At 48.1% G+C, this 25,546-nt stretch overlaps 1 protein-coding gene across 1 annotated transcript; it reads right to left on the minus strand.

The window, feature by feature from the left end:
• Positions 1–2,538: 2,538 nt before the first annotated feature.
• On the minus strand, positions 2,539–10,321 carry LOC144484376 (EEF1A lysine methyltransferase 3-like). Its single transcript, XM_078202898.1, has 3 exons — positions 10,229–10,321; positions 8,998–9,109; positions 2,539–2,933 (listed from the first exon to the last, which is right to left on the minus strand). Exons 1-3 carry the CDS (start codon positions 10,319–10,321, stop codon positions 2,539–2,541), a joined length of 600 nt encoding a protein of 199 aa, XP_078059024.1.
• Positions 10,322–25,546: the final 15,225 nt, after the last annotated feature.

Genomic DNA, 25,546 nt, shown 5'->3' on the forward strand with positions numbered 1-25,546 from the left:
CAAGAACAAAGAAAATTACAGCACAGGAACAGGCCCTTTGGCCCTCCAAGCCTGCACCGACCATGCTGCCTGGCTGAACTAAAACCCCCTACCCTTCCAGGGACCATATCCCTCCATTCCCATCCTATTCATGTATTTATCAAAAGATCAGCCATAATCATATTAAATGGCAGAGCAGGCTCGAGGGGACAGATGGCCTACTCTTGCTCCTCGTTCGTTTGTTTTTATGTTCTTTTTTCGATTGGCCATGCTAAATTGACCCTTAGTGTCCAAAGGTGTGCAGGTTAGGTGGATTGGCCATGCTAAATTGACCCTTAGTGTCCAAAGGTGTGCAGGTTAGGTGGATTGGCCATGCTAAATTACCCTTTAGTGTCCAGAGGTGTGTAGGTTGGGTGAATTGGCCATGCTAAATTGACCCTTAGTGTCCAAAGGTGTGCAGGTTAGGTGGATAGGCTATGCTAAATTACCCTTTAGTGTCCAAAGCTACACAGGTTATGTGGATTGGCCATGCTAAATATGTGGGGTTCTGTGGATCAGGCGGAGGGAAGAGCCTCGGTACGATTAGAGAGTCTGTGCAGACTTGATGGGCCAAATGGCCTCCTTCTGCACTGTAGATTCTATGATTTTTATTTTCAATGCAGTGAGAGTTTCTGCCTCTATCACCTATTCGGGCAGTGAATTCCTGCACACCCCACTCTAACACCCTCCTCCCTAACCCCTCCTCCCTAACCCCTCCTCCCTAACCCCTCCTCCCTAACACCCTCCTCCCTAACACCCTCCTCCCTAACACCCTCCTCCCTAACACCCTCCTCCCTAACACCCTCCTCCCTAACACCCTCCTCCCTAACACCCTCCTCCCTAACCCCTCCTCCCTAACACCCTCCTCCCTAACCCCTCCTCCCTAACCCCTCCTGCCTAACACCCTCCTCCCTAACCCCTCCTCCCTAACCCCTCCTCCCCACCATTCTCGGGGTGAAAGCACTTCTAAAAACCTTCTAGCCCAATTATCTTAAATCATTGCTGCCTGATTATTCTGTCTGCAAAGAGCACTAATTACCTTCCTGCTCTATCCATGCCCCTCGCAAATCTTTACACCTCAGTTAAATCTCTCATGGGCCTCCTCTGTTCGAATGAATCACATTGTGCACCTATCCAACCTTCTCTCACAGTTAAAATACTGAATTTCTGGCGCGGAGTTCTGACTGACGCTTCCAGCAAAAGTAATTGTTCTCTTAAATGTTGAAAATCACCTCAAAATGTAGCAAAGATAATGAATCAAAACCAAGACAGTCACCGGTTTATATCTCATCGTATTTTAATTCATTCTTGAGATGTGAGGGTCGTTGGTAAGTCCAGAATTCATTGTCCATCCCTCATTGTTCTTGAGAAGCTGTTGATCAGTTTGTTATTTGAACTACTGCAGTCCCACAATGCTTTGAGATAGGGTCACCCCCACCCCCGCCCCCCCCGCCCTCCCCCACCACCCCCCCACCCCCCCACTTCCCCACCCCTCCCCCCCCCACCACCCCTCCCCCCCCCACTTCCCCACCCCTCCCCCCCCCACCACCCCTCCCCCCCCCACTTCCCCACCCCTCCCCCCCCACTTCCCCACCCCACTTCCCCACCCCTCCCCCCCCCACTTCCCCACCCCTCCCCCCCCACTTCCCCACCCCTCCCCCCCCTCCCCCCCCACTTCCCCCCCTCCCCCCCCCTCCCCCCCCACTTCCCCACCCCTCCCCACCCCTCCCCCCCCCCACTTCCCCACCCCTCCCCACCCCTCCCCCCCCCCACTTCCCCACCCCTCCCCCCCCCACTTCCCCACCCCTCCCCCCCCACCCCTCCCCCCCCCACTTCCCCACCCCTCCCCCCCCACCCCTCCCCCCCCCACTTCCCCACCCCTCCCCCCCCACTTCCCCACCCCTCCCCCCCCCCTCCCCCCCCCACTTCCCCACCCCTCCCCCCCACTTCCCCACCCCTCCCCCTCAGTATTGAAGAGCTAATTCATTCACGTCTGGTCAACACTGCCGCATCCCGCTTAATTCAAACAAGATTGTGGGCAGAGTTTTACAACTCCTCCCACTGCTGGGATTTTCCGGTCCCGCTGCAGACAATGGAATATTGAACAGCTCACCATATTTTCCAGGCCCGCCCTCCACCGCGACAAGGCCGCACCATTCTGCCCTCTGTTTCTGTAATCATCACACAGGAGAACGCAATAGGAGAGGAATGATCGGACAGGGTAAATCCATCATTTCTGAGTTGCGCTCTGCACGGTTCGAATTGAGCTCGGTGTAAGGTGAATTAAGATGACTGTCAGGTTGCCTCAGCATCCAGTTAGTCTTTTCAGAATACAATGATACCAATAAAGACGGGGACAGTGCATCAGTGTCGGGGTTAAAGTTAGATCCAGGAATAGGGCGAAATAAAAAAATCTCACTCTGTGCACCATTCAACTATCCAACTCTGGGATGTGAAGCCCATCTGGATCTTGTATATTTCATTGATGTGACCTCTGAGATTCTCTGCAGCATTAACCCGTTATGCGACAGGCTCTTTCCTGGTAATTTTGTACAAATTGATTTCTTGTTCTGGGACACTGTGAACAATTGTGGAATCAAAATGAGTTGGAAGAACCTTCTCGTAGAAATCGATGACTCCCATGTGTTTGCGCATCTTCGAGCAGAAGTAAATGGTGGTACTTTGTTTGCTCAGGTAGAGCAGGGTCGTTATCAGCGAGTGGAATTCTGATGGCCTGTAGATGATATCTGAACCAAAGATGAAGTCATAGTCTGTGGGGAACTGTTTGTGGTCTTTGCCCCACAGTAAAGCAGACACTTTTGCACGCTTGATGCCGACCTCGGGGATGTTTTTGCTGACGTTGTACTGTAATTGAATCACAACATTCGGTTGGTCAGTCAAAGTTACATCACCACCTGCCGGAGGAATGTTAGAGAGGAACAACTTATTTCCATTTATTGCTTTTCTGTGACAGTCCTGTAAATGGTAAATGTGGACAGAGAAATCCTGGACAAGGCAGATGAACACGGCGAATGATGCACTTTTGCAGTGATTTGGCACTGAGTACTGGGCAGAGCAATCGATCGCCTTATTCATTGGGCGACATTTATTGACCTGTTTTCAATAACTCTTGATGGAATGTTTTGGAAGAAAGAAAAGGTGATCACATCGTAAGAAGCCTCACACGCCAGGTTAAAGTCCAACTGGTTTATTTGGAATCACGAGTTTTCAGAGCGCTGCTCCTTCCTCAGGTGAGTCACGAGTGTATTCACCCGAGCTAGTCCCACTGACACCAAGGGGCAATTTAGCACGGCCAATCCACCTAACCCGCACAGCTTTCAGACTGTGGGAGGGAACCGGAGCACCCGGAGGAAACCCACGCAGACACGGGGAGAATGTGCAGATTCCACACAGACAGTGACCCAAGCCGGGAATTGAACCCGGGTCCCTGGCGCTGTGAGGCAGCAGTGCTAACCACTGTGTCACCGTGCCAGCATGCCGTGAGTTGGACTGGCTTCTTTAAAAAGCCTGTCACCTGATTGGCAATCTTCATTTTATCACTAAACTGAAATCTTTCTCTTTCCATTCCAACCTGACTTGATTTCATTGGACTGATACGATGCCACTCGATGCTTCTATCCATGGTTGGATCTTGCTGAATTCAACGTCCTGCGTGATTTCGTTTCAAAACATATACTCCTATATAAGCCCCTCCTTCCTACATTCCCATTCTCCTTACATCACTTGCTACTTCCATGTCCTCCTTCCTGCTATAAGGAAATATAAGATTAGGAAGGTACTCAGTGCACCCGCACTTGGATTAATTAAACAACTACAATTTCAGCTATAACTGCCATTGGCTCTTGACAGATTGGTGCTGGTACAGAATAGTTAATGACTAGAACTAATGTCAAAGTTGATTGGCAGGGATGGCTACAAGGTTCTGTGGCTGGATTTTCTGGTACATACTGGGTGTCCTTGATAGGTATGTCCCTGTCAGGCAGGGAGGAAATGGCCGAGTGAGGGAACCATGGTTCACGAAAGAGGTGGAATGTCTTGTGAAAAGGAAGAGGGAAGCTTATGTAGGGATGAGGAAACAAGGTTCAGATGGCTCGATTGAGGGTTACAAGTTAGCAAGGAATGAGCTGAAAAAGGGGCTCAGGAGAGCTAGGAGGGGACATGAGAAGTCCTTGGTGAGTCGGATCAAGGAAAACCCCAAGGCTTTTTACTCTTATGTGAGGAATAAAAGAATGACCAGGGTGAGGTTAGGGCCGGTCAAGGACAGTAGTGGGAACTTGTGTATGGAGTCAGTAGAGATAGGCGAGGTGATGAATGAATACTTTTCTTCAGTGTTCACCAAGGAGAGGGGCCATGTTTTTGAGGAAGAGAAGGTGTTACAGGCTAATAGGCTGGAGGAAATAGATGTTCGGAGGGAGGCAGTTTTGAATAAACTGAAGGTCGATAAGTCCCCTGGGCCTGATGAAATATATCCTAGGATTCTTTGGGAGTCAAGGGATGAGATTGCAGAGCCTTTGGCTTTGATCTTTGGGTCCTCACTGTCCACGGGGATGGTGCCAGAGGACTGGAGAGTGGCGAATTTTGTTCCTCTGTTTAAGAAAGGGAATAGAAATGACCCTGGTAATTCTAGACCGGTTAGTCTTACTTCGGTGGTTGGTAAATTGATGGAAAAGGTCCTTAGGGATGGGATTTACGACCATTTAGAAAGATGCGGATTAATCCAGGATAGTCAGCACGGATTCGTGAAGGGCAAGTCGTGCCTCACAAATTTGATTGAATTTTTTGAGGAGGTATTGTTGATGAAGGTAGGGCAGTTGATGTCACATACATGGATTTTAGTAAGGCGTTTGATAAGGTCCCCCATGGTCGGCTTATGATGAAAGTGAGGAGGTGTGGGATAGAGGGAAAGTTGGCCGATTGGATAGGTAACTGGCTATCTGATCAAAGTAAGAAGTCTCACAACACCAGGTTAAAGTCCAATAGGTTTATTTGGTAGCAAATACCATAAGCTTTCGGAGCACTGCTCCTTCGTTAGATGGAGTGGATATCTGCTCTCAAACAGTGCACAGACACAGAAATCAAGTTACAGAATACTAATTAGAATGCGAATCTCTAAAGCCAGCCAGGTCTTAAAGGTACAGACAATGTGGGTGGAGGGAGCAGAACAGCTAGTGAGATTCTACAAGTCCAGGAGGCAAGCTGTGGGGGTTACAGATAATGTGACATAAAACCAACATCCTGGTTTAGGCCGTCCTCATGTGTGCGGAACTTGGCTATCAGGTTCTGCTCAGCGACTCTGCGCTGTCGTGTGTCGTGAAGGCCGCCTTGGAGAACGCTTACCTGAAGATCCAAGGCTGAATGCCTGTGACCGCTGAAGTGCTCCCCAACAGGAAGAGAACAGTCTTGCCTGGTGATTGTTGAGCGGTGTTCATTCATCCGTTGTCGTAGTGTCTGCATGGTTTCCCCAATGTACCATGCCTCGGGACATCCTTTCCTGCAGCGTATCAGGTAGACAACGTAGGCCGAGTTGCAAGAGTATGTACCGTGTACCTGGTGGATGGTGTTCTCACGTGAGATGATGGTATCCGTGTCGATGATCCGGCACGTCTTGCAGAGGTTGCTGTGGCAGGGTTGTGTGGTGTCGTGGTCACTGTTCTCCTGAAGGCTGGGTAGTTTGCTGCGGACAATGGTCTGTTTGAGGTTGTGCGGTTGTTTGAAGGCAAGAAGTGGGGGTGTGGGGATGGCCTTGGCGAGATGTTAGTCTTCATCAATGACATGTTGAAGGCTCGACACCACTCGACAATCACCAGGCAAGACTGTTCTCTTCCTGTGGGGGAGCACTTCAGCAGTCACGGGCATTCAGCCTTGGATCTTCAGGTAAGCGTTCTCCAAGGCGGCCTTCACGACACACGACAGCGCAGAGTCACTGAGCAGAAACTGATAGCCAAGTTCCGCACACATGAGGACGGCCTAAACCGGGATGTTGGATTTATGTCACATTATCAGTAACCCCCACAGCTTGCCTCCTGGACTTGTAGAATCTCACTGGCTGTTCTGTCTGGAGACAATACACATCTTCACAGCTTCACAGCTCCAGGGTCCCGGGTTCGATTCCCGGCTTGGGTCACTGTCTGTGTGGAGTTTGCACATTCTCCTCGTGTCTGCGTGGGTTTCCTCCGGGTGCTCCGGTTTCCTCCCACAGTCCAAAGATGTGCGGGTTAGGTTGATTGGCCAGTTTAAATATTGCCCCTTAGAATCCTGAGATGCGTAGGTTAGAGGGATTAGCGGGTAAATATGTGGGGGTAGGGCCTGGGTGGGATTGTGGTCGGTGCAGACTCGATGGGCCGAATGGCCTCCTTCTGCACTGTAGGGTTTCTATGATCTTTCTATGATCTCTTTAACCTGTGTTGAATGCTCCCTCCACCCACATTGTCTGTACCTTTAAGACCTGGCTGGCTTTAGAGATTCGCATTCTAATTAGTATTCTGTAACTTGATTTCTGTGTCTGTGCACTGTTTGAGAGCAGATATCCACTCCATCTGACGAAGGAGCAGTGCTCCGAAAGCTTATGGTATTTTGCTAAAGCATCTGCTTTAAGCTGGCTGTGTCGATCTAAAACCTTTTCTCACCGAAAACACCGATTATTCATGTCCTGGGTATTTCTGGTGTTCACTTTTCTGCTACCCCTCTCCATATCCCTCCTCCTCATCGTCTGCCATATTCCTGTAGCCGGCTTGTGCCTGTACGATCTCTCCATCCTGTGGACAGTGTCTGTGCTATCGTCTGTTTTATCACGGATTGACCTATTCGTGGCATAAAAGCTGTGGGTATAGAATGTTTCCCCAAGAATTTTTTAAGGCCTCTAACATTTGATCATATAAAGGTATCTTTGTCTGCAAATTTAACTCCTGTTAAAACCAGGAGCCTATCCAGATTGGTCACTTTAGCACAGTCCAGTAACTTAAATGCCAACAGGGACTGTGGAATTTCCAGCCAGTGTTTTTGTAGCCTTATATATAGTCTGTTAGATTCCATCACATATTCTTCAATAGAAATATCCTCCGATTTCCGAAAAGTATCAAAATCTGACCAGGCTTCACACGCAGTTAATCAGTCATCCTGAGAAATCTTATCCATAAATTATCCAGAGCTTCCTCCGAGTCCAAATGTTCCGACTCCCATTCAGAAAATACTTTGACTAACTTTACTTCTTTGTGGTAAAGAAAGAGCCAAGGCCATTCCTTGCTTTCTTTTACTCAAAGCGGTGACCGCCGTCCACATGAAGACTTTGCTTCTCCATTGGTCATAAGGTTCAGTTTCTGAAAATAATGGTGGATAGTCATATCCTGGCACTTTCACTCTGGGTTCAGCCATTTGTTGTCATCTACTCACTCCGTAGTGGATTAGAATTCTTCTCCCTTTTTTTTCTTTGAAAGAGTTGTAACTTGCAGCCCTTGGAACCAACAACCATCCTCTGCTACCACTGTTTGAGCCTCTAAGGTTGCAGTTTAGTAAAGGAGACGCAAGTTCTGCTTCTTCATAAACTACCTTTATTTCTTTGATCCAACTCCACATCCAATTCTCCATCGACCCCAAGTGCCGCCTGAAGCCCCTTTATATATCACTGGATAATTGACATCAAATTAGGACTTAACAGGAAAGTCTGTTAACCCATTCCTAACATATAATGTGGGAAAATTTGAGGTTGTCCTCTTTGGTGGGAAGAATGCAAGTGAAGAATGTTATTTAAATGGAGAGAGGCTGCAGAATTCTGTAGTACAGAAGGATCTGGGTGTCCTTGCACATGAATCACAAGAAAGTTAGCATGCAGGTACAGCAAGTTATTAGGAAGGCAAATGGAATGTCCATTGCAAGGGAAAAGAGCATAACAGAATGGGTGTGTTGCTCTAAATGTACAAGACATTGGTGGGACCATCCCTAGAGTTCTGTGTACAATGCTGGTCTCCTCACAGAGGGATATATTTACAGCAAAGATTCACTAGGCTTTTTTCTGGGATGAAGGGGTTGTCCTTTGAGGAAAGGTTGAGCAGGTTGGGTCTGCACCCATTGGAATTTTGAAGAAAGAGGAATGAACTTATTAAAACATATGATTCCAAGTGAGCTTGTCTGAGGATGTTTCCCCTCTTGGGTGAATTTAAAACCTCCCATTTAAGACAGATGTAAGGTCTAATCTCTTTCTCTTACAGGGTTATCGATCTTAGGAATTTTCTCGCCCAGAGAGCAGTGGGGCTGGATCATTGAATATATTCAAGGCTGAGTCAGACAGATTTTTGTTCGACAGAGGAGGGTTTAAGAGAACATGGGAGAAAGACAAGAAAGTGGCCTCACTTGGTCAGACATGATCTTGGTAAATGGCTGAGCAGACTCAAGAAGCTGAATCACTCTATTTCTTATGATCTTATACATTCCCTGGATATTTATATTTTTCCCACTTCTCTTGATGTTTATTGCAAGGTGACTGGAATTTAAGAGTGTGGGTATTTTGCTAAAAATGCATGATTGAGGGGCCAAATGGCCAACTCCTGTTTTTAATCCATTTGCTTGTGTTATTGATTAGATTCAAAAGATTCAAGCTCTTTTTAAAATATTACACTGAATGTGCCAGAATTAATTCTTGGCTCAATAGGCAAAGATGTTTTTCTTTAATGTATTGATGTTCAGATTTACAAGAATACCAATTGGAAAGGGAACAACAATTTATACTTCATGAGGGGAGTGTCCCAACCAATCAGCTCTCTCTTCACATGCAGTATTAATTGTTGTTCTCCTACTCTTGCACTTTTGCCGTGATGAGTGCAAGATGAAAAGCTTCGACAACTTGTCTCTTTTTAATTTCAGAAATACTCAGCCCAAGGTCTTGTCATTGTGCATAGTGACCGTACCACATTTTACTCTCCTCACACCTACAGAGTGTTGTCTCTTGACGTTTTCTTCACTTACCCAGCAGGATGGCAAGAATCCCCACCAGCCCAGTTCCTGCCCCCAATTCAATCACCTTCTTCCCAGTAAAATCCATCTGTTCCTGTTCAAAGTAGCGGCAGAGAACTTTGGCCTGAAAGAAAAAGTTGAATTAACATTGGAATTAATTAGTTCACCTGAAACATTTAATGACATTTCTGAAAGTCAGGACCCACTGCAAGAGAGGGTGCTCATCCAGTGTGTAAGATATTGAGGGGTATTGATAGAGTGGATTCTCAGAGGCTTTTACCCAGGGCTGAAATGGTTGTCACGAGAGGCCACAGGTTTAGCGTGCTGGGGAGTGGGTACAGAGGAGATGTTAGGGGTAAGTTTTTCACTCGGAGGGTGGTGGGTGCGTGGAATCGGCTGCCGGTAGTGGTGGTGGAAGCGGATTCGATTGAGTCTTTTAAGAGACTTTTGGACAGGTTCATGGAGGTTAGTAAGATAGAGGGTTATAGATGAGCCTAGAAGGTAAGGAAATTGTTCGGCGCAATTTGTGGGCCAAAGGGCCTGTTTGTGCTGCAGCTTTTCTATGTTCTATGTTCTAAATAGTTTCACAGGGAACAGAAACACAACATTTTAAACACCATACAGCCATCGAAGCATTGTAGATGGAAGGGTATTGTGATGCCTTTAATCAGGCAATTGAGGTTGGCCTGCTTGCGTATGAAGTCCCTGATTGAAACCAAGGACAATGCCCTGGAAAACTAGAACCAACAATGAACCTTTCCTAAATAGAAGGTAGCAATTGTAGGTTATTGATAAATGGATGGTGTTAGCCATTGGTGATGCATCTTTCATATTTATTCTTTGAATATTTGTAATTGTTTTGTAATAACGTATTTGTAATAAACAAAAGGAATCCCTGACTGAAACAGAGTCCTGGCCGGTGAACTGGCAGGAGCTGGAGACCAAGGTCTCCGCTCGCCTGAGTCACTGGACAGGACTGCTCCGAGTGCTGTCCTACAGGGCGCGAGTTCGCGTCATAAACCAGCTGGTCGCCTCCATGTTGTGGTACCGGCTGGTCCCTTTGACCCCTCCCCCTGGCTTTGTCACAAACATCCAGAGAACCTTTGTTCGGTTCTTCTGGGACAACCGACTGCACTGGGTCCCTGCCGAGGTTCTGCATCTCCCGCTTGCGGAGGGCGGTCAGGGTCTCGTATGTTTTCGCACACAGGTAGTGACCTTCCACCTCCAGACGCTGCAGAGATACCTTTACGTCGAGCCTCCTCCACGATGGTGTGCCCTGGCGACGGATTTCTCCCGCCAGTTGCACGGCCTGAATTATGACGTGCAGCTGCTGCATATAAATCTGGGGCACCTTCCGACCTCGCGGGAGTTGCCCGTCTTTTACCAGGACCTCCTCACTGTCTGGAACATGGTCGCCTCGCGACGCAGCGTCAGGAGTAGCGGCTCTCGTGCGAGAGCCACTGCTCAGGAATCCGCACCTCCAGCCGTATAACTTCAGGTGGCTGGCGGAGAGGAGGCTGTGGCCGCCGGGGTGACCAGAATCGGGGACGTGCTGGATGGCGGAGGAGCGGGCTGGATGAGTCCCCGCGTGCTGGCTGAGCGCGCGGAGGTGGCCGTCCGGCACGCGTCCAAAGCCATCCAAGACCTCAGGATGATTGTGTTCAGACCTGAGGGCACACGCAGTCTCGAGGCGGCACAGGCGTGCGGTGGGATCCCGCCCGAGCGTTCCCCTGCTCGGATGGAATTTTACATTGGCCCCAAACCTCGACCCCCCCCTCCCGGGTCAGGTACCCCCACATCATGAGCCACCTCATGGAAATGCCCCCAGTCCCCTTTTCTACCGCACGGAGGCGTTTCCTGTACGGGCTGCTGCTGCGTCCTCGCCTGTCGCCCGGATACACCATGGCGGCCTTGTTGCCACCGGGTGGCAGAGGTCCCCAGTGGAAGTCTCTCTACGGAGAGATCTCCCCCCCACTATCTTGGGGACCTGGGGTGGAGGGTGCTGCACGCAGCAGTACCGTACAACCGTAGGTTGTACCGGTTCACGGGGTCCCAAGTGTGCCCCTTTTTGCAACCTTGTGGAGTCCGTGGACCATGTCTACGCTCTGTGTTGTCGGCTGTACAACCTTTTCAGTTTTCTAAAACACCTTCTTTTGATGTTTTGTTTGCACTTCAGCCCCACGCTCCTGACCTACGGGCACCCGGTGCGGAGAGGGGCGGGGAAGGAAGAGGAGCTCCTCGTGGACCTGTTCCTGGGCCTGGCGAGGCATTCTATCTCCCGGTCCAGGCAGCGGGCGATCCAGGGGGACATCCAACCCGACTGTCTGCCGCTCTACCGCGGCTATATGTTCATGTCCGGGTGTCCCTGGAGAGGGAGCATATGGTGTTCCACTGCCTTCCGTGCCCGCTGGGCACCGCAGGGACTGGGGTGTATTATTGACCCCCTTAATCACATCTTCATTTGATGTTTTAAGTTTCCTTTCTGCTTTGCCTTTTGTTTCCGGCGGTTCCCCTCCTTTTAGGGAGCTGCACTTTTTCAGTTGTCCCTGAGTTAATTCGATTTTGTTTATTTGGTTGGACAACAAAAGATGTCCCTGATTGAAAGCTCATTGGTGGCCCAGTCGGAGAGCCCCGTGTCCTGTATTTAAACAGGAGCGTCAGTCTCTCTGCACTCCTGATGTAGGCAGCACACACTGAGCACTCAGTGGAGTATGGTAGGATCTTGTAAATAATGGAATTCTGATGATGGGACTTTCACCTCCGAGGACCTATTGCAGGTATAATCCCAGTATAAGTGGCAAAGTTGTTGTGTTCAACAAACAAAGAACAAAGAACAAAGAACAGTACAGCACAGAAAACAGGCCCTTCGGCCTTCCAAGCCTGTGTCGCTCCTTGGTCCAACTAGACCAATCGTTTGTATCCCTCCATTCCCAGGCTGCTCATGTGACTATCCAGGTAAGTCTTAAACGATGTCAGCGTGCCTGCCTCCACCACCCTACTTGGCAGCGCATTCCAGACCCCACCACCCTCTGTGTAAAAAACGTCCCTCTGATGTCTGAGTTATACTTCGCCCCTCTCAGCTTGAGCCCGTGACCCCTTGTGATCGTCACCTCCGACCTGGGAAAAAGCTTCCCACTGTTCACCCTATCTATACCCTTCATAATCTTGTACACCTCTATTAGATCTCCCCTCATTCTCCGTCTTTCCAAGGAGAACAACCCCAGTTTACCCAATCTCTCCTCATAGCTAAGACCCTCCATACCAGGCAACATCCTGGTAAACCTTCTCTGCACTCTCTCCAATGCCTCCACGTCCTTCTGGTAGTGCGGCGACCAGAACTGGACGCAGTACTCCAAATGTGGCCTAACCAGCGTTCTATACAGCTGCATCATCAGACTCCAGCTTTTATACTCTATACCCCGTCCTATAAAGGCAAGCATACCATATGCCTTCTTTACCACCTTCTCCACCTGTGTTGCCACCTTCAAGGATTTGTGGACTTGCACACCTAGGTCCCTCTGTGTTTCTATACTCCTGGTGACTCTGCCATTTATTGTATAACTCCTCCCTACATTATTTCTTCCAAAATGCATCACTTCGCATTTATCCGGTGTTACATGGTGTTATAGAATGTTCAAACCAAGTATTTGGTGCAAGAAAACTTTGTCAATCCAAATCGCGTTGGGACCCATTAAACCATTCCAAAGAATGTGTCTCATGGTGCTCAGATTACATTAAATTGATTACATGATTCCTTGGATGATACTAAATCAGTGTGGGGTATCACGAGTGGAATACACTGGAACTAAATTGGTGAGGGTGCTGGAAGAATAAAGCAAGAGTCTTTATTCTTTCATAGAATGCTGGTAATGCCAACATTTGGTGCCCATCCCTAACTGCCCTTGATCCGAGTGTCTCATTCGGCCATTTCAGAGGGCAGTTAAGAGTCACCCACATTGCTGTCGTTCTGGATTCACATGCAGGCCAGACCGGATAAGGATGGCAGATTTCCTTCCCCAAAGGACATTAGTGAACCAGATGGGTTTTTCCCACACTCGACAATGGTTTAGTGGTCACCATCACTGAGGCTAGTTTTCAATTCCAGATTTATTAATTGGATTTAAATTCCACCAGCTGCGGTGGTGGAATGTGGACCCATTTCCCTCAGACCATTAGCCCCGGTCACTGGATCACAAGCTGATCATGGGGAAAGAAATGACAACCAAAAGAAGCATGGTCTGAAAGAATAAAGATCTGGAATTTTAAAAAATTAACAGAAATGTTCATAATAAATGTCTGGATCACAGGGATCGTGGGGCTGCATCCTTAGCCCCTTACAATACTCCTTATACACCTATATCTGTGTGGCTAAATTCCCCTCCAACTTCATTTTCAAGTTTGTCGTAACACCACTGTAGTGCGTCAGATCTCAAACAATGACGAGACAGATTACAGGAATGAGATAGAGAATCTGGTGAACTGGTGCGGCAACAATAATCTCTCCCTCAATGTCAACAAAATGAAGGATATAGTCATCAACGTTAGGAAGCGTAGTGGAGAACATGCCCCTGTCTACATCAATGGGGACGAAGTAGAAATTGTCAAAAGCTTCAAGTTTTTATGTGTCCAGATCACCAACAACCTGTCCTTGTCCCTCCATGCCAACACTGTAGTTAAGAAAGCCCACCAATGGCTCTACTTTCTCAGGAGGCTAAGGAAATTTGGCACGCCTGCACTGGCCGGGAGGCCAAGTGGCAAATGCAGATGCCTTAAGGAGGCAACCTTTTGCAGACACCCCACCAATGGTACCCCAAGTGGAAGAGATGGTAATGACCATGAATTTTCTGGATACCTTCACAGTGGCCGCATATAATATCGGTCTTTTGACGCAAAAAGACTCTGTCCTCACAAAAGTTAAACACTTAGTACTGACAGGGGAAATGGAAAGGCCAGTACAGCTCCAGTTCCACCCTTATTGGAGAAGAGAGCAGCTCAGGTTAGAAGAGGGAATACTGCTATGGGGGAGCGTGAGTGATTGTTCTGAGTCCGGGTCACCGTGCCATACTGGCTGAACTAAATCACTACCCAGGAGTGTCCACAATGAAGATACTGGCCAGAAGCTATGTTTGGTAGCCCAGAATGAAAACGGACACAGCAGTGCTCAAGGGTGCTGCCTGGAACGCCAAGATGGACATATGTTGTCACCAGCAGCTCTCCTACACCTTGGGAATGGGCAGGTAGACCATGGACTCGGCTGCATGTGGATTATGCAGGCCCATTCATGGGCTTGATTTTCTTGGTCATAGTGGGTGCCCAATTGGATGGAAAGCCATAGGATGCATTCGACGACCACAACAATAACGCTAAAGAAACTTTGCACCTTCTTTTCAACATGTGGGATCCCGGAGCTGCTGGTCGCTGACAATGGACCAGCTTTCGCCAGCCAAGAGTTCACCCGGTTTATGGAGTTGAATGGGATTTGACATATCAGGACGGCACCGTACCAACCATCGCCAAACAGTCCAGACTTTAAAAGCTGCTTTAAGGAACAACTGGCAGTATTAATAGACACAAAGCTTCCCATTAGTTATTAGATTATAGAACAAGCCCCCCGCCATGTCACTCCAGGAATAGCACCCGCAGGATTGCTCATGGGCAGACAACTCTACACCAGATTAAGTTTGTTATTCCCAAACCTGGGGGGGGAGGTGTGGGAAGGGGGGGGGGGGGGGGGGGGGGGGGGAGTGGGGGGGGGGGGAAGCAACAAGAAGTCCAATGCAGAGGCCATGACAATAGCAGCCGGGAGAGGCAATTGGAGGCTGGAGAAAAAGGTTGGGTAAAGAATTATGTAAACGGTCCCATATGTTACCTGGAATGGTTGAGTGTAGGATGGGGCCTGTATCCTACTGAATATGCATGGGTGAGGCCATCCTGAAAAAAACATCTGGATCAGGTGCCGGCCACAAAATCACAGTTTGTCCTGGAACCAACTATGCCCAGCAGGCTGAGGACCGAGGAGAGTTCACCCAGACTGGCCAGCCCCACCTCTCTGTCGCTCATAGTTAGACCCTCGGAGTCCAAAATAGACACTGCGGGCGAAGCCACGGCTACTCCTCTGCCACGCAAGGAAGGGGGTGAACTAGAACTGCGGCGCACGCGTCGTAAGAGACGGGCACCTGTTGGACACACTCCTCCCATGTCAGATGCCGAGTTGGAGGATCCAGACTCAATGCTCAAGAGATCCATGAGCTGTGCGAACAGCCAAGGTTCCTCACACCTGGGGGGTGGGAGGGACTTCAATGAGGCCAATGAGAGTTGGCCTCTTGGAGTATGAGCTCCATGACTGAGATCTTAATGGCCTGGCTAGTCAGGGAGCCTCACCTGTATATAAATATGTAGTGTCAGGTTCACCGGCATGCTCGATTCTGACTTTGTATCTGAAGCACTCTAGATGTGGAATAGTTTGTAAATAAAGGGAATCTGGTGAAGGAACACCCGGCCTCTGAAGAGTAATTTCACAGAGTGTGAGTAATTTCAGATGTGGGATGATATAAGGGGAGCAGGCTTAAGGGCAACATTAGGGCTTAAGTTTCCAAATGCTTTCCAAATTGCCAAACTGGCTTTTTTATCACCTTATGTCCAGTTCTCTTGTAGTTTAACAGAGATACAATGCCACTATTGGGCAAAAATGCCACTCGAACTGAATTATGTGGTTAAGATGATTAAATTTTCTCATTCTAAAGCTATATTGCAATGTCAATTTGTGAATAAACATGTTGCATACACGCATGCAAACATTTGAATTCAGATAGGAGTAGGCCACTGGTATCCTCATGCCTGCTCCGCCATTCAATAATGGCTGATCTGATTGTAACCTCAATTCCACATTCCTATCGACCACCAGTAACCTTTCACCCCCCCACCCCCCGCCTCATCAAGAATCTAGCTACCTCTGAGCTTAAAAAATATTCAAAGACTCTGCTTTCACCGGCTTTTGAGGAAGAGAGTCCCAAAGGCTCACAACCCTCTAAGAGAAAAAGATTCTCCTCATCTCTGTCTTCCATGGGCAATGTGGCGATTTGTCGTGATTGTCCCTTTCAGGGCAACACAGCAGAAGAGGCTCATCTGGCTTGGGACCGCATTTGAGACAGAGTGTGGGCAATCATCCCAGGGGGTGGAGCCCTCTCTTGGGCAGAAGACATTTAGACAAAAAACATAGAAAGAATACAGCACAAACAGGCCCTTCGGCCCACCAGTTGCGCTGGTCATGTCCCTACCTACCTAGGCTATAGATAGGCTTACCTATAACCCTCAATCCTGTTAATCATAGAATCATAGAATTCCAACAGTACAGAAAGAGGCCATTCGGCCCATCGAGTCTGCACCGACCACAATCCCACCCAGGCCCGACCCCCATTTCCCTAAATATTTTACCCACTAATCCCTCTAACCTACGCATCTCAGGACGCTAAGGGGCAATTTTTAGCACGGCCAATCAACCTAACCCTTGGACTGTGGGAGTGCCAGGTTCACCGGCACGCTTGATTCTGAGGAAACCGGAGCACCCGGAGGAAACCCACGCAGACACGAGGAGAATGTGCAAACTCCACACAGACAGTGACCCAAGCCGGGAATCGAACCCGGGACCCTGGAGCTGTGAAGCAGCAGTGCTAACCACTGTGCTACCGTGCCGCCCGCCCATGTAAGTCCCATGTACTCATCCAGAAGTCTCTTAAAAGACCCTATCGAGTTTACCTCCACCACCACTGACGGCAGCCGATTCCACTCGCCCACCACCCTCTGAGTGAAAAACATACCCCTGACATCTCCTCTGTACCTACTCCCCAGCACCTTAAACCTGTGTCCTCTCGTAGCTGCCATTTCAGCCCTGGGAAAAAGCCTCTGAGAATCCACCCGATCTATACCTCTCAACATCTTGTAAACCTCTATTAGGTCACCTCTCATCCTACGTCTCTCCAAGGAGAAAAGACCGAGCTCCCTCAACCTATCCTCATAAGGCATGCCTCCCAATCCAGGCAACATCCTTGTAAATCTTCTCTGCACCCTTTCAATCATTTCCACATCCCTCCTGTAATGAGGTGACCAGAACTGAGCACAGTACTCCAAATGGGGCCTGAAGAGGGTCTCAGAAAGCTGCACCATTATCCCCGACTCCTAAACTCAATCCCTCGATTGATGAAGGCCAGCATACTATACGCCTTCTTAACCACCTCCTCTACCTGCGGGGCCGATTTAAGAGTCCTATGGACCCGGACCCCAAGGTCCTTCTGATCCTCTACACTGCTAAGAGTCTTACCCTTGATATTATACTCCTTCATCCCATTTGACCTGCCAAAATGGACCACTACACATTTATCCGGGTTGAAGTCCATCTGCCACTTCTCCGCCCATCTATCTATGCATCCTATCTATGTCACGCTGCAGCTTCTGACATCCCTCCTCCAAACTATCCACAACACCACCAACCCTTCGTGTCGTTGGCAAACTTACCAACCCATCCCTCCACTTCCTCATCCAGGTCATTTATGAAAATGACAAACAGCAAGGGTCCCAGAACAGATCCCTGGGGCACTTCACTGGTGACCGACCTCCATTCAGAAAAAGACCCATCTACAACCACTCTCTGCCTTCTGCAGGCAAGCCAGTTCTGAATCCACAAGACTACAGCCCCTTGGATCCCATGCCCTCTCACTTTCTCGAGAAGTCTTGCAAGGGAGACCTTATCAAACACCTTGCTGAAGTCCATGTAAACCACATCTACCGCTTTTACTTCATCAATGTGTTTAGTCACATTTTCAAAGAACTCCACCAGGCTCGTAAAGCACGATCTGCCTTTGACAAAGCCGTGCTGACTACTGAGCATACTAAACTTCTCTAAATGTTCATAAATCCTGTCCCTCAGGATCTTCTCCATCAGTTTACCAACCACTGAGGTTAGACTCGCCGGTCGGTAATTACCTGGGCTATCCCTATTCCCTTTCTTGAATGTAGGAACCACATCCGCAATCCTCCGGAACCTCTCCCGTCTCCATCGACGACGCAAAGATCATCGCCAGAGGCTCTGCAATCTCTTCCCTCGCCTCCCACAGTAACCTGGGGTACATCCCATCCGGACCCGGTGACTTATCTATCTTGATACTATTCAAAGTTTCCAACACATCCTCTTTCTTAATGTCCACATACTCAACCTTTTCAGTCCGCCTCAATCCAGGTCTTTTTCCACAGTGAATACCGAGGTAAAATATTCATTAAGCACCTCTGCTATTTCTTCCGGTACAGACTTTCTCACCTTCACCTTTTATATGTCCTAGTCCGTCACATCTCATCCTTTTACTCTTCACATATTTATAGAACGCCTTAGGGTTCTCCTTAATCTTTCCTGCCAAGGCCTTCTCGTGACCCCTTCTGGCTCTCCTAATTTCTTTCTTAAGTCACTTCCTACAAGCCGTATACTCATCTAGATCCCTATCATCGCCTAGCTCTCTGAACCTTTTGTACGCTTTCCTTTTCTTTCTCACTAGATTCAGCGCAGCTTTCGTGCACCACGGTTCCCGTAACCTACCAACACCTCCCTGTCTCATCGGAACGTTGTCATGCAGAACTCCAGACAAACATTCCTTGAAAGTCTGCCACCTTACTTCAATACTTTTAATCGAGAATGCCTCCTTCCAATTTATGCCTCTGATCTCCTGCCTGATGGCTTCATATTTCCCCTTACTCCAGATAAACACTTTCCTAGCTTGCCTGATCCTATCTCTTTCCAATGCTAGCGTAAAGGAGATAGAGTTATGATCGCTATCCCCAAGATGCTCCCCCACTGAGAGATCCGACACCTGTCCAGGCTCATTAGCCAGTACCAGATCAAGTACAGCCTCTCCTCTTGTAGGCTTATCCACATGCTGTGTCAGGAAACCCTCCTGAACACACCTAACAAACTCCTCCCTATCCAAACCCCTTACCCTAGGGATATTCCAATTGATGTTTGGGAAATTAAAGTCTCCCATCACGACAACCCTGTTATTCCTACATCTCTCCAGGATCGGTTTCCCTATCTGCTCCTCAACATCCCTGTTACTATTGGGCGGCCTGTAGAAAACACCCAGCAAAGTTATCAACCCCTTCCCACTCCGAACTTCCACCCACAGAGACTCCGTAGACAATCCCTCCACAGCATACACCTTCTCTACAGCTGTGACACTATCCCTGATCAGCAATGCCACTCCACCCCCTCTCTTGCCTCCCTCCCTGTCCTTTATGAAACATCTGAAACCCGGCACCCATAGAACCATAGAAAATTACAGCTCAGAAAGTATCCCGAAGTATCCAGTCCTGTCCCTGTCCCCAAGTCTCCGTAATGGCCACCACATCACACTTCCAAGCATTGATCCACACTCAAAGCTCATCCACTTTATTCACTACACTCCTGGCGTTAAAATAGACACATCTCAAACCTTTGGTCTGAGCTCTCCCCTTCTCCATCACCCGTCTATTCTCCCTCTTACACTGTCTACAATCCTTCTCTATTTGCGGGCTAACCTCCTCGCTCTCAGTCATCTCCTCACGATTCCCTCCCCCCAACCTTTCTAGTTTAAATTCTCCCCAGTAGCCTTAGCCAACCTTCCTGCCAGGATATTGGTCCCCCTGGGATTCAAGTGCCACCCGTCTTTTTTGTACATGTCACACCTGCCCCTAAAGAGGTCCCAATGATCCAGGAACCTGAATCCCTGCCCCCCGCTCCAGTCCCTCAGCCACGCATTCATCCTCCACCTCACTCCATTCCTGCTCTCACTTTCCTGTGGCACAGGCAGCAATCCTGAGATTACTACCTTTGTGTTCCTCCTTCCCAACTGTCTACCTAGCTCCCTATATTCTCTTTTCATGACCCCTTCCATCTTCCTACCTATGTCAGCGGTACCTATATGTACCATGACCTCTGGCTCCTCTTCCTCCCACCTCAGGATTTCTGGGACGTGATCAGAGACATCCCGGATTCTGGTACCAGGGAGACAGACCACCATCCGAGACTCCCGTCTGCCTCTGCAAAAATGCCTGTCCGACCCTCTTACTGTCGAGTCCCCGATTAATACTGCCTTCCTCCTCCTTTCCTTAGCCCTCTGAGTTACAGGGCCGGACTCTGCTCCAGAGACACGGCCACTGCTGCTTCCCCCAGGTGGGCTGTCCCCCCCAGCAGTACTCAGACAGGAGTACTTCTTGTGAAGGGGCACATACACCGGGGTGCTCTCTATCACCCGAGCTTTCCCCTTCCTGGACGTTACCCACTTGTCTGCCTCCCGTGGCCCTGGTGTGACCACCTGCTCATTTTCCCTAACCAGACGAAGATCCTCGAGCTGCAGTTCCAGTTCTCTAACATGGTCCCTTAGGAACCACAGCTCGACACACCCATCACAGATATGGATGTCCGGGAGGCCAGGAGCCTCCAGGACCTCCCACATCCTACATTGGGAACAACAGACTGGCCTCACACTCATAATTTCCCTCCTTATTTCAAGGAACACAGAGAAACGTACTTAAGGATTAAACTTACCCCGCCTCGCCCTTTCCGCCTAAGCCCTTAGAGCCAAAGCCCTTCAGCTCTCACTCTGCGCCCTTCTCACTCCGCTGTCTGCTAACGACGCTGCCCGCTGAATAGTGCGGCCTGCTTTTATACCTCCCGCGCGCTGAAGAAAAATTTGACCCTTCCCAGAACACCCAGCGGTCTACTTCCGGGTTAGAGTTCAATGTAGAGTTCAATGTAGAAGAGATGAAGGGACTAGAGCAGTCATGTGGCTGCTGGCCTCTGTACAGATTTTCTTATTAATAAATAACTTTTGTGTTTCTAAAGAAGGCATTGTTACATCCGGCGACAAGGTTAAAATTATCATGATACTGCCTCTGGCCCAACATTAGTGAGTATCCTTGTTTAAATTGAAATCTGAACAAAAAATTGTCCTCACCTAAAATGCCTGTCTTTGGGTGAACAGACTCATTTGAGATGATAAGATACTGCCAGATACTGAATCATGTAGAATCAGGAAGGATGGACCAGTCCAAGCTGCGGAGATAATGGAAAACCTCAGACGAGGCAATAGAGGACCCCAGAAAGAGTGCACTGAAAGATCCCAGAAAGAGTGCACTGAAAGATCCCAGAAGGATGATACTGAAAGATCCCAGAAGGATGATACTGAAAGATCCCAGAAGGATGATACTGAAAGATCCCAGAAGGATGATACTGAAAGATCCCAGAAGGATGATACTGAAAGATCCCAGAAGGATGATACTGAAAGATCCCAGATGAAGAGCATTGAGAAAATTACAAAATGGAAACGCATCAACATTTCATTGAGACAGACCCAACCAACAGCGACGTCAAAAGGATTTATCTCAAGTTAAGACAAGTAGAAATGAAGGTTCTATCTGCCCAGCAAGAACATGGTGGATTACCCTGAGAAGAAATGCAGAAATTTTAAAAATTGGAAGAAACTAGGAACTTGGGCGGCATGGTGGCACAGTGGTTAACACCGTTGCCTCAAAGCGCCAGAGACTCAGGTTCGATCCCCGTCTTGGGTCACTGTCTGTGCGAAGTCTGCATGTTGTCCCCGTGTCTGCGTGGGTTTCCTCCGGGTGCTCCAGTTTTCTCCCACAGTCCAGTGCAGGTTAAGTGCATTGGCCGTGCTAAATTCTCCCTCAGTGTAACCCAAACAGGCGACGGAGTGTGGCAACTGGGGGATTCTCACAATAACTTCATTGCAGTGTTAATGTAAGCCTTACTTGTGACTTATAAATAAACTTTACTGACATAAAGACGGATCAGCAAAAATATTTAAAGCACTGGAGAAGATATTAAACAAGAAGCCAGTGGGTGGTTATAGAGAGTTGTATTTCAAACTGGAGGCCTGTGACCAGCGGTGTGCCTCAGGGATCAGTGCTGGGTCCACTGTTATTTGTCATTTATATTAATGATTTGGATGAGAGTATAGGTGGCATGGTTAGTAAGTTTGCAGATAACACCAAGATTGGTGGCAAAGTGGACAGTGAAGAAAGTTATCTCCAATTGCAACGGGATCTTGACCAATTGGGCCAGTGGGCTGACGAATGACAGATGCAGTTTAATTTAGATAAATGTGAGGTGATGCATTTTGGCAGATTGAACCAGGGCAGGACTTACTCAGTTAATGGTAGGGCGTTGGGGAGAGTTACAGAACAAAGAGATCGAGGGGTACATGTTCATAGCTCCTTGAAAGTGAGTCACAGGTGGACAGAGTGGTGAAGAAGGCATTCGGCATGCTTGGTTTCATCAGTCAGAACATTGACTACAGGAGTTGGGACGTCTTGCTGAAGTTGTACAAGACATTGGTAAGGCCACACTTGGAATACTGTGTGCCGTTCTGGTCACCCTATTATAGAAAGAATATTATTAAACTAGAAAGAGTGCAGAAAAGCTTTACTGGGATGCTACTGGGACTTGATGAGTTATAAGGAAAGGCTGGATAGACTGGGACTTTTTTCTCTGGAGCATAGGAGGCGGAGGGATGGTCTTATAGAGGTCTATAAAATAATGAGGGGCACAGATCAGCTAGATAGTCAATATCTTTTCCCAAAGGTAGGGGAGTCTAAAACTAGAGGGCATAGGTTTAAGGTGAGAGGGGAGAGATACAAAAGTGTCCAGAGAGGCAATTTTTTCACACAGAGGGTGGTGAGTGTCTGGAACAAGCTGCCAGAGGTAGCAGTAGAGGCGGGTATAATTTTGTTTCTTAAAAAGCATTTAGATAGTTACATGGGTAAAATGGGTAGAGAGGGATATGGGCCAAATGCAGGCAATTGGGATTAGCTTCGGGGTTTAAAAAAAAAAGGGCGGCATGGACAAGTTGGGCCGAAGGGCCTGTTTCCATGCTGTAAACCTCTCTGACTCTATAAGATGAAATGACTGATAGTGAACTGAAATAAGTTACAAAGATTTACAAAATGAAGTTAAGAAGAAGTAGCAATTAATGAGACAATGGAGAATAAACTGAACACCATGAAGAGCAACTTGAAAATAAGTAGAGGTCCAGTGAAGAGTTGAATCCGGAGAATAAGAGCTTGAAGAAGAGAAGATTGACAGTGAGAAATTAACTGGAGAGGTAAAACCATTGAAATTGGCAGCAGAATCCACAATTCAGACAGGGGAAGAAACTGAGATTACGAGTGAGAATCTTTGGCCTCCCCTCAGTGTTTTTCTCAGTGGCAGGAGGCAGCCTGCCATTGGCTGGTGGTGGCATCTTCTGGTCCCACTGCTGTCAATGGGAATTCTCATTGAAGCCAGCCCACTCTGTTGGGAAACCTGCGGCAGGAGGTGCGCTGCCAGCAGGACCAGGGAATCCCATTGGCGTGAACAGCCAGGAGAATTCCTGCCTACGCGCCAGAACCAGATTGCCCAAATAGACACACGAATGGAAAAGCGCAAGAGCCGACATGATAAAATGGTCGATGGAAAAGATGCTGAACTGAAATGTTGGGAAGAAAAGAAACTTTATCATGTGACCCAAGTCCCAGAGATAGAGCATTACAACCATTCCCCTGTACGTGACACAGCGGGATTATGAAAGAACTGTCAAGACTGCATTTGGAATTGTATCCAGTTAAATCCTACCAATAAATATGTTTATGTTTGAACACACAAGACTCGAGATCTCACCAATGGGCCATCACCTCTGCGACAATAAAAAAAATTAAATACATAATATGACAGTGCCCTAAAAGAAACTTTGGCAGTGTTTCAAGTTGAATTATTGCCTCTAAGATCGGACTCCTGCCACACCCAGTAGACATGATGTGGAGATGCCGGCGTTGGACTGGGGTAAACACAGTAAGAAGTTTAACAACACCAGCTTAAAGTCCAACAGCTTTATTTGGTAGCAAAAGCCACACAAGCTTTCGGAGCTCCAAGCCCCTTCTTCAGGTGAGTGGGAATTCTGTTCACAAACAGAGCATATAAAGACACAGACTCAATTTACATGAATAATGGTTGGAATGCGAATACTTACAACTAATCAAGTCTTTAAGAAACAAAACAATGTGAGTGGAGAGAGCATCAAGACAGGCTAAAAAGATGTGTATTGTCTCCAGACAAGACAGCCAGTGAAACTCTGTGGGGGTTACAAATAGTGTGCCATTCCGCAGCAAACTACCCAGCCTTCAGGACCTTCAAACAACCGCACAACCTCAAACAGACCATTGTCCGCAGCAAACTACCCAGCCTTCAGGAGAACAGTGACCACGGCACCACACAACCCTGTCACAGCAACCTCTGCAAGACGTGCCGGATCATCAACACAGATGCCATCATCTCACGTGAGAACACCATCCACCAGGTACATGGTACATACTCTTGCAACTCGGCCAACGTTGTCTACCTGATACTCTGCAAGAAAGGATGTCCCGAGGCATGGTACATTGGGGAAACTATGCAGACTCTGCAACAACGGATGAATGAACACCGCTCGACAATCACCAGGCAAGACTGTTCTCTTCCTGTTGGGGAGCACTTCAGCGGTCACGGGCATTCGGCCTCTGATATTCGGGTAAGCGTTCTCCAAGGCGGCCTTCGCGACACACGACGGTGCAGAGTCGCTGAGCAGAAACTGATAGCCAAGTTCCGCACACACGCGGACGGCCTCAACCGGGATATTGGGTTCATGTCCCACTATTTGTAACCCCCACAGAGTTTCACTGGCTGTCTTGTCTGGAGACAATACACATCTTTTTAGCCTGTCTTGATGCTCTCTCCACTCACATTGTTTTGTTTCTTAAAGACTTGATTAGTTGTAAGTATTCGCATTCCAACCATTATTCATGTAAATTGAGTCTGTGTCTTTATAAGCTCTGTTTGTGAACAGAATTCCCACTCACCTGAAGAAGGGGCTTAGAGCTCCGAAAGCTTGTGTGGCTTTTGCTACCAAATAAACCTGTTGGACTTTAACCTGGTGTTGTTAAACTTCTTACTGTGTTTACACCCAGTAGACACAGAGATGGATCATTTGTAAGCCTGTTGATCGCTGAGGAGTTGAGAGATGCTTCAGCAGCCAGTGTTGCCGTCTAGAAATGTTTGTGAACTTGTCAGCATCGAAGAACCTGATCGCCGATTTACAGACGGAACTGATATCTCCGCGGAAGCAAATAGTAATGAACTGCCTGTGCCTGGAGAGGTATCCGTCATTGCAGTTTCTGTTCATCTCAATCCTGTGGAAGCGTCTCAGACTCCCAGAATTACACCGCTCCTCAAAAAACAGAAAATGTAAGCTTGTGATCAATAAACATTTTTTAAAAATTGAAGTTGAAGGGAGAGCCTTTGGATCTGCTAATGCTCTTTTAATTACAAACACTGCACTCACAGATTCCCAGATAACTGCCGATACTCCAAGTGCACTTCTTCTTCCCCGAGAGATACACAAAGGATAACCGCAAAACTGATAAAAAAAGCGTTCCAGTTTTTCATCGTCATTTGGAGGAGTCTCCTTGTCGGTGTTGGAGAGCTGCTGCTTTTCCTGATCTGCTTCCATTA

Source organism: Mustelus asterias, unplaced genomic scaffold, assembly GCF_964213995.1.
Source record: "Mustelus asterias unplaced genomic scaffold, sMusAst1.hap1.1 HAP1_SCAFFOLD_102, whole genome shotgun sequence".
NCBI classification, from domain to species: Eukaryota; Metazoa; Chordata; class Chondrichthyes; order Carcharhiniformes; family Triakidae; genus Mustelus; species Mustelus asterias.

What these genes read in the sequence shown, in the direction of transcription:
- LOC144484376 (XM_078202898.1), bottom strand. Translation starts at nt 10,321, where the DNA reads ATGCAGCAGCTGCACGTCATAATTCAGGCCGTGCAACTGGCGGGAGAA. An exon ending in GGAGGAGGCTCGACGTAAAG is followed by an intron (nt 9,110 to 10,228) that starts GTATCTCTGCAG and finishes TTTTTCTTTCAG; the next exon opens with GCCAAAGTTCTCTGCCGCTA. An exon ending in GATTCTTGCCATCCTGCTGG is followed by an intron (nt 2,934 to 8,997) that starts GTAAGTGAAGAA and finishes TTCCTCCGGCAG; the next exon opens with GTGGTGATGTAACTTTGACT.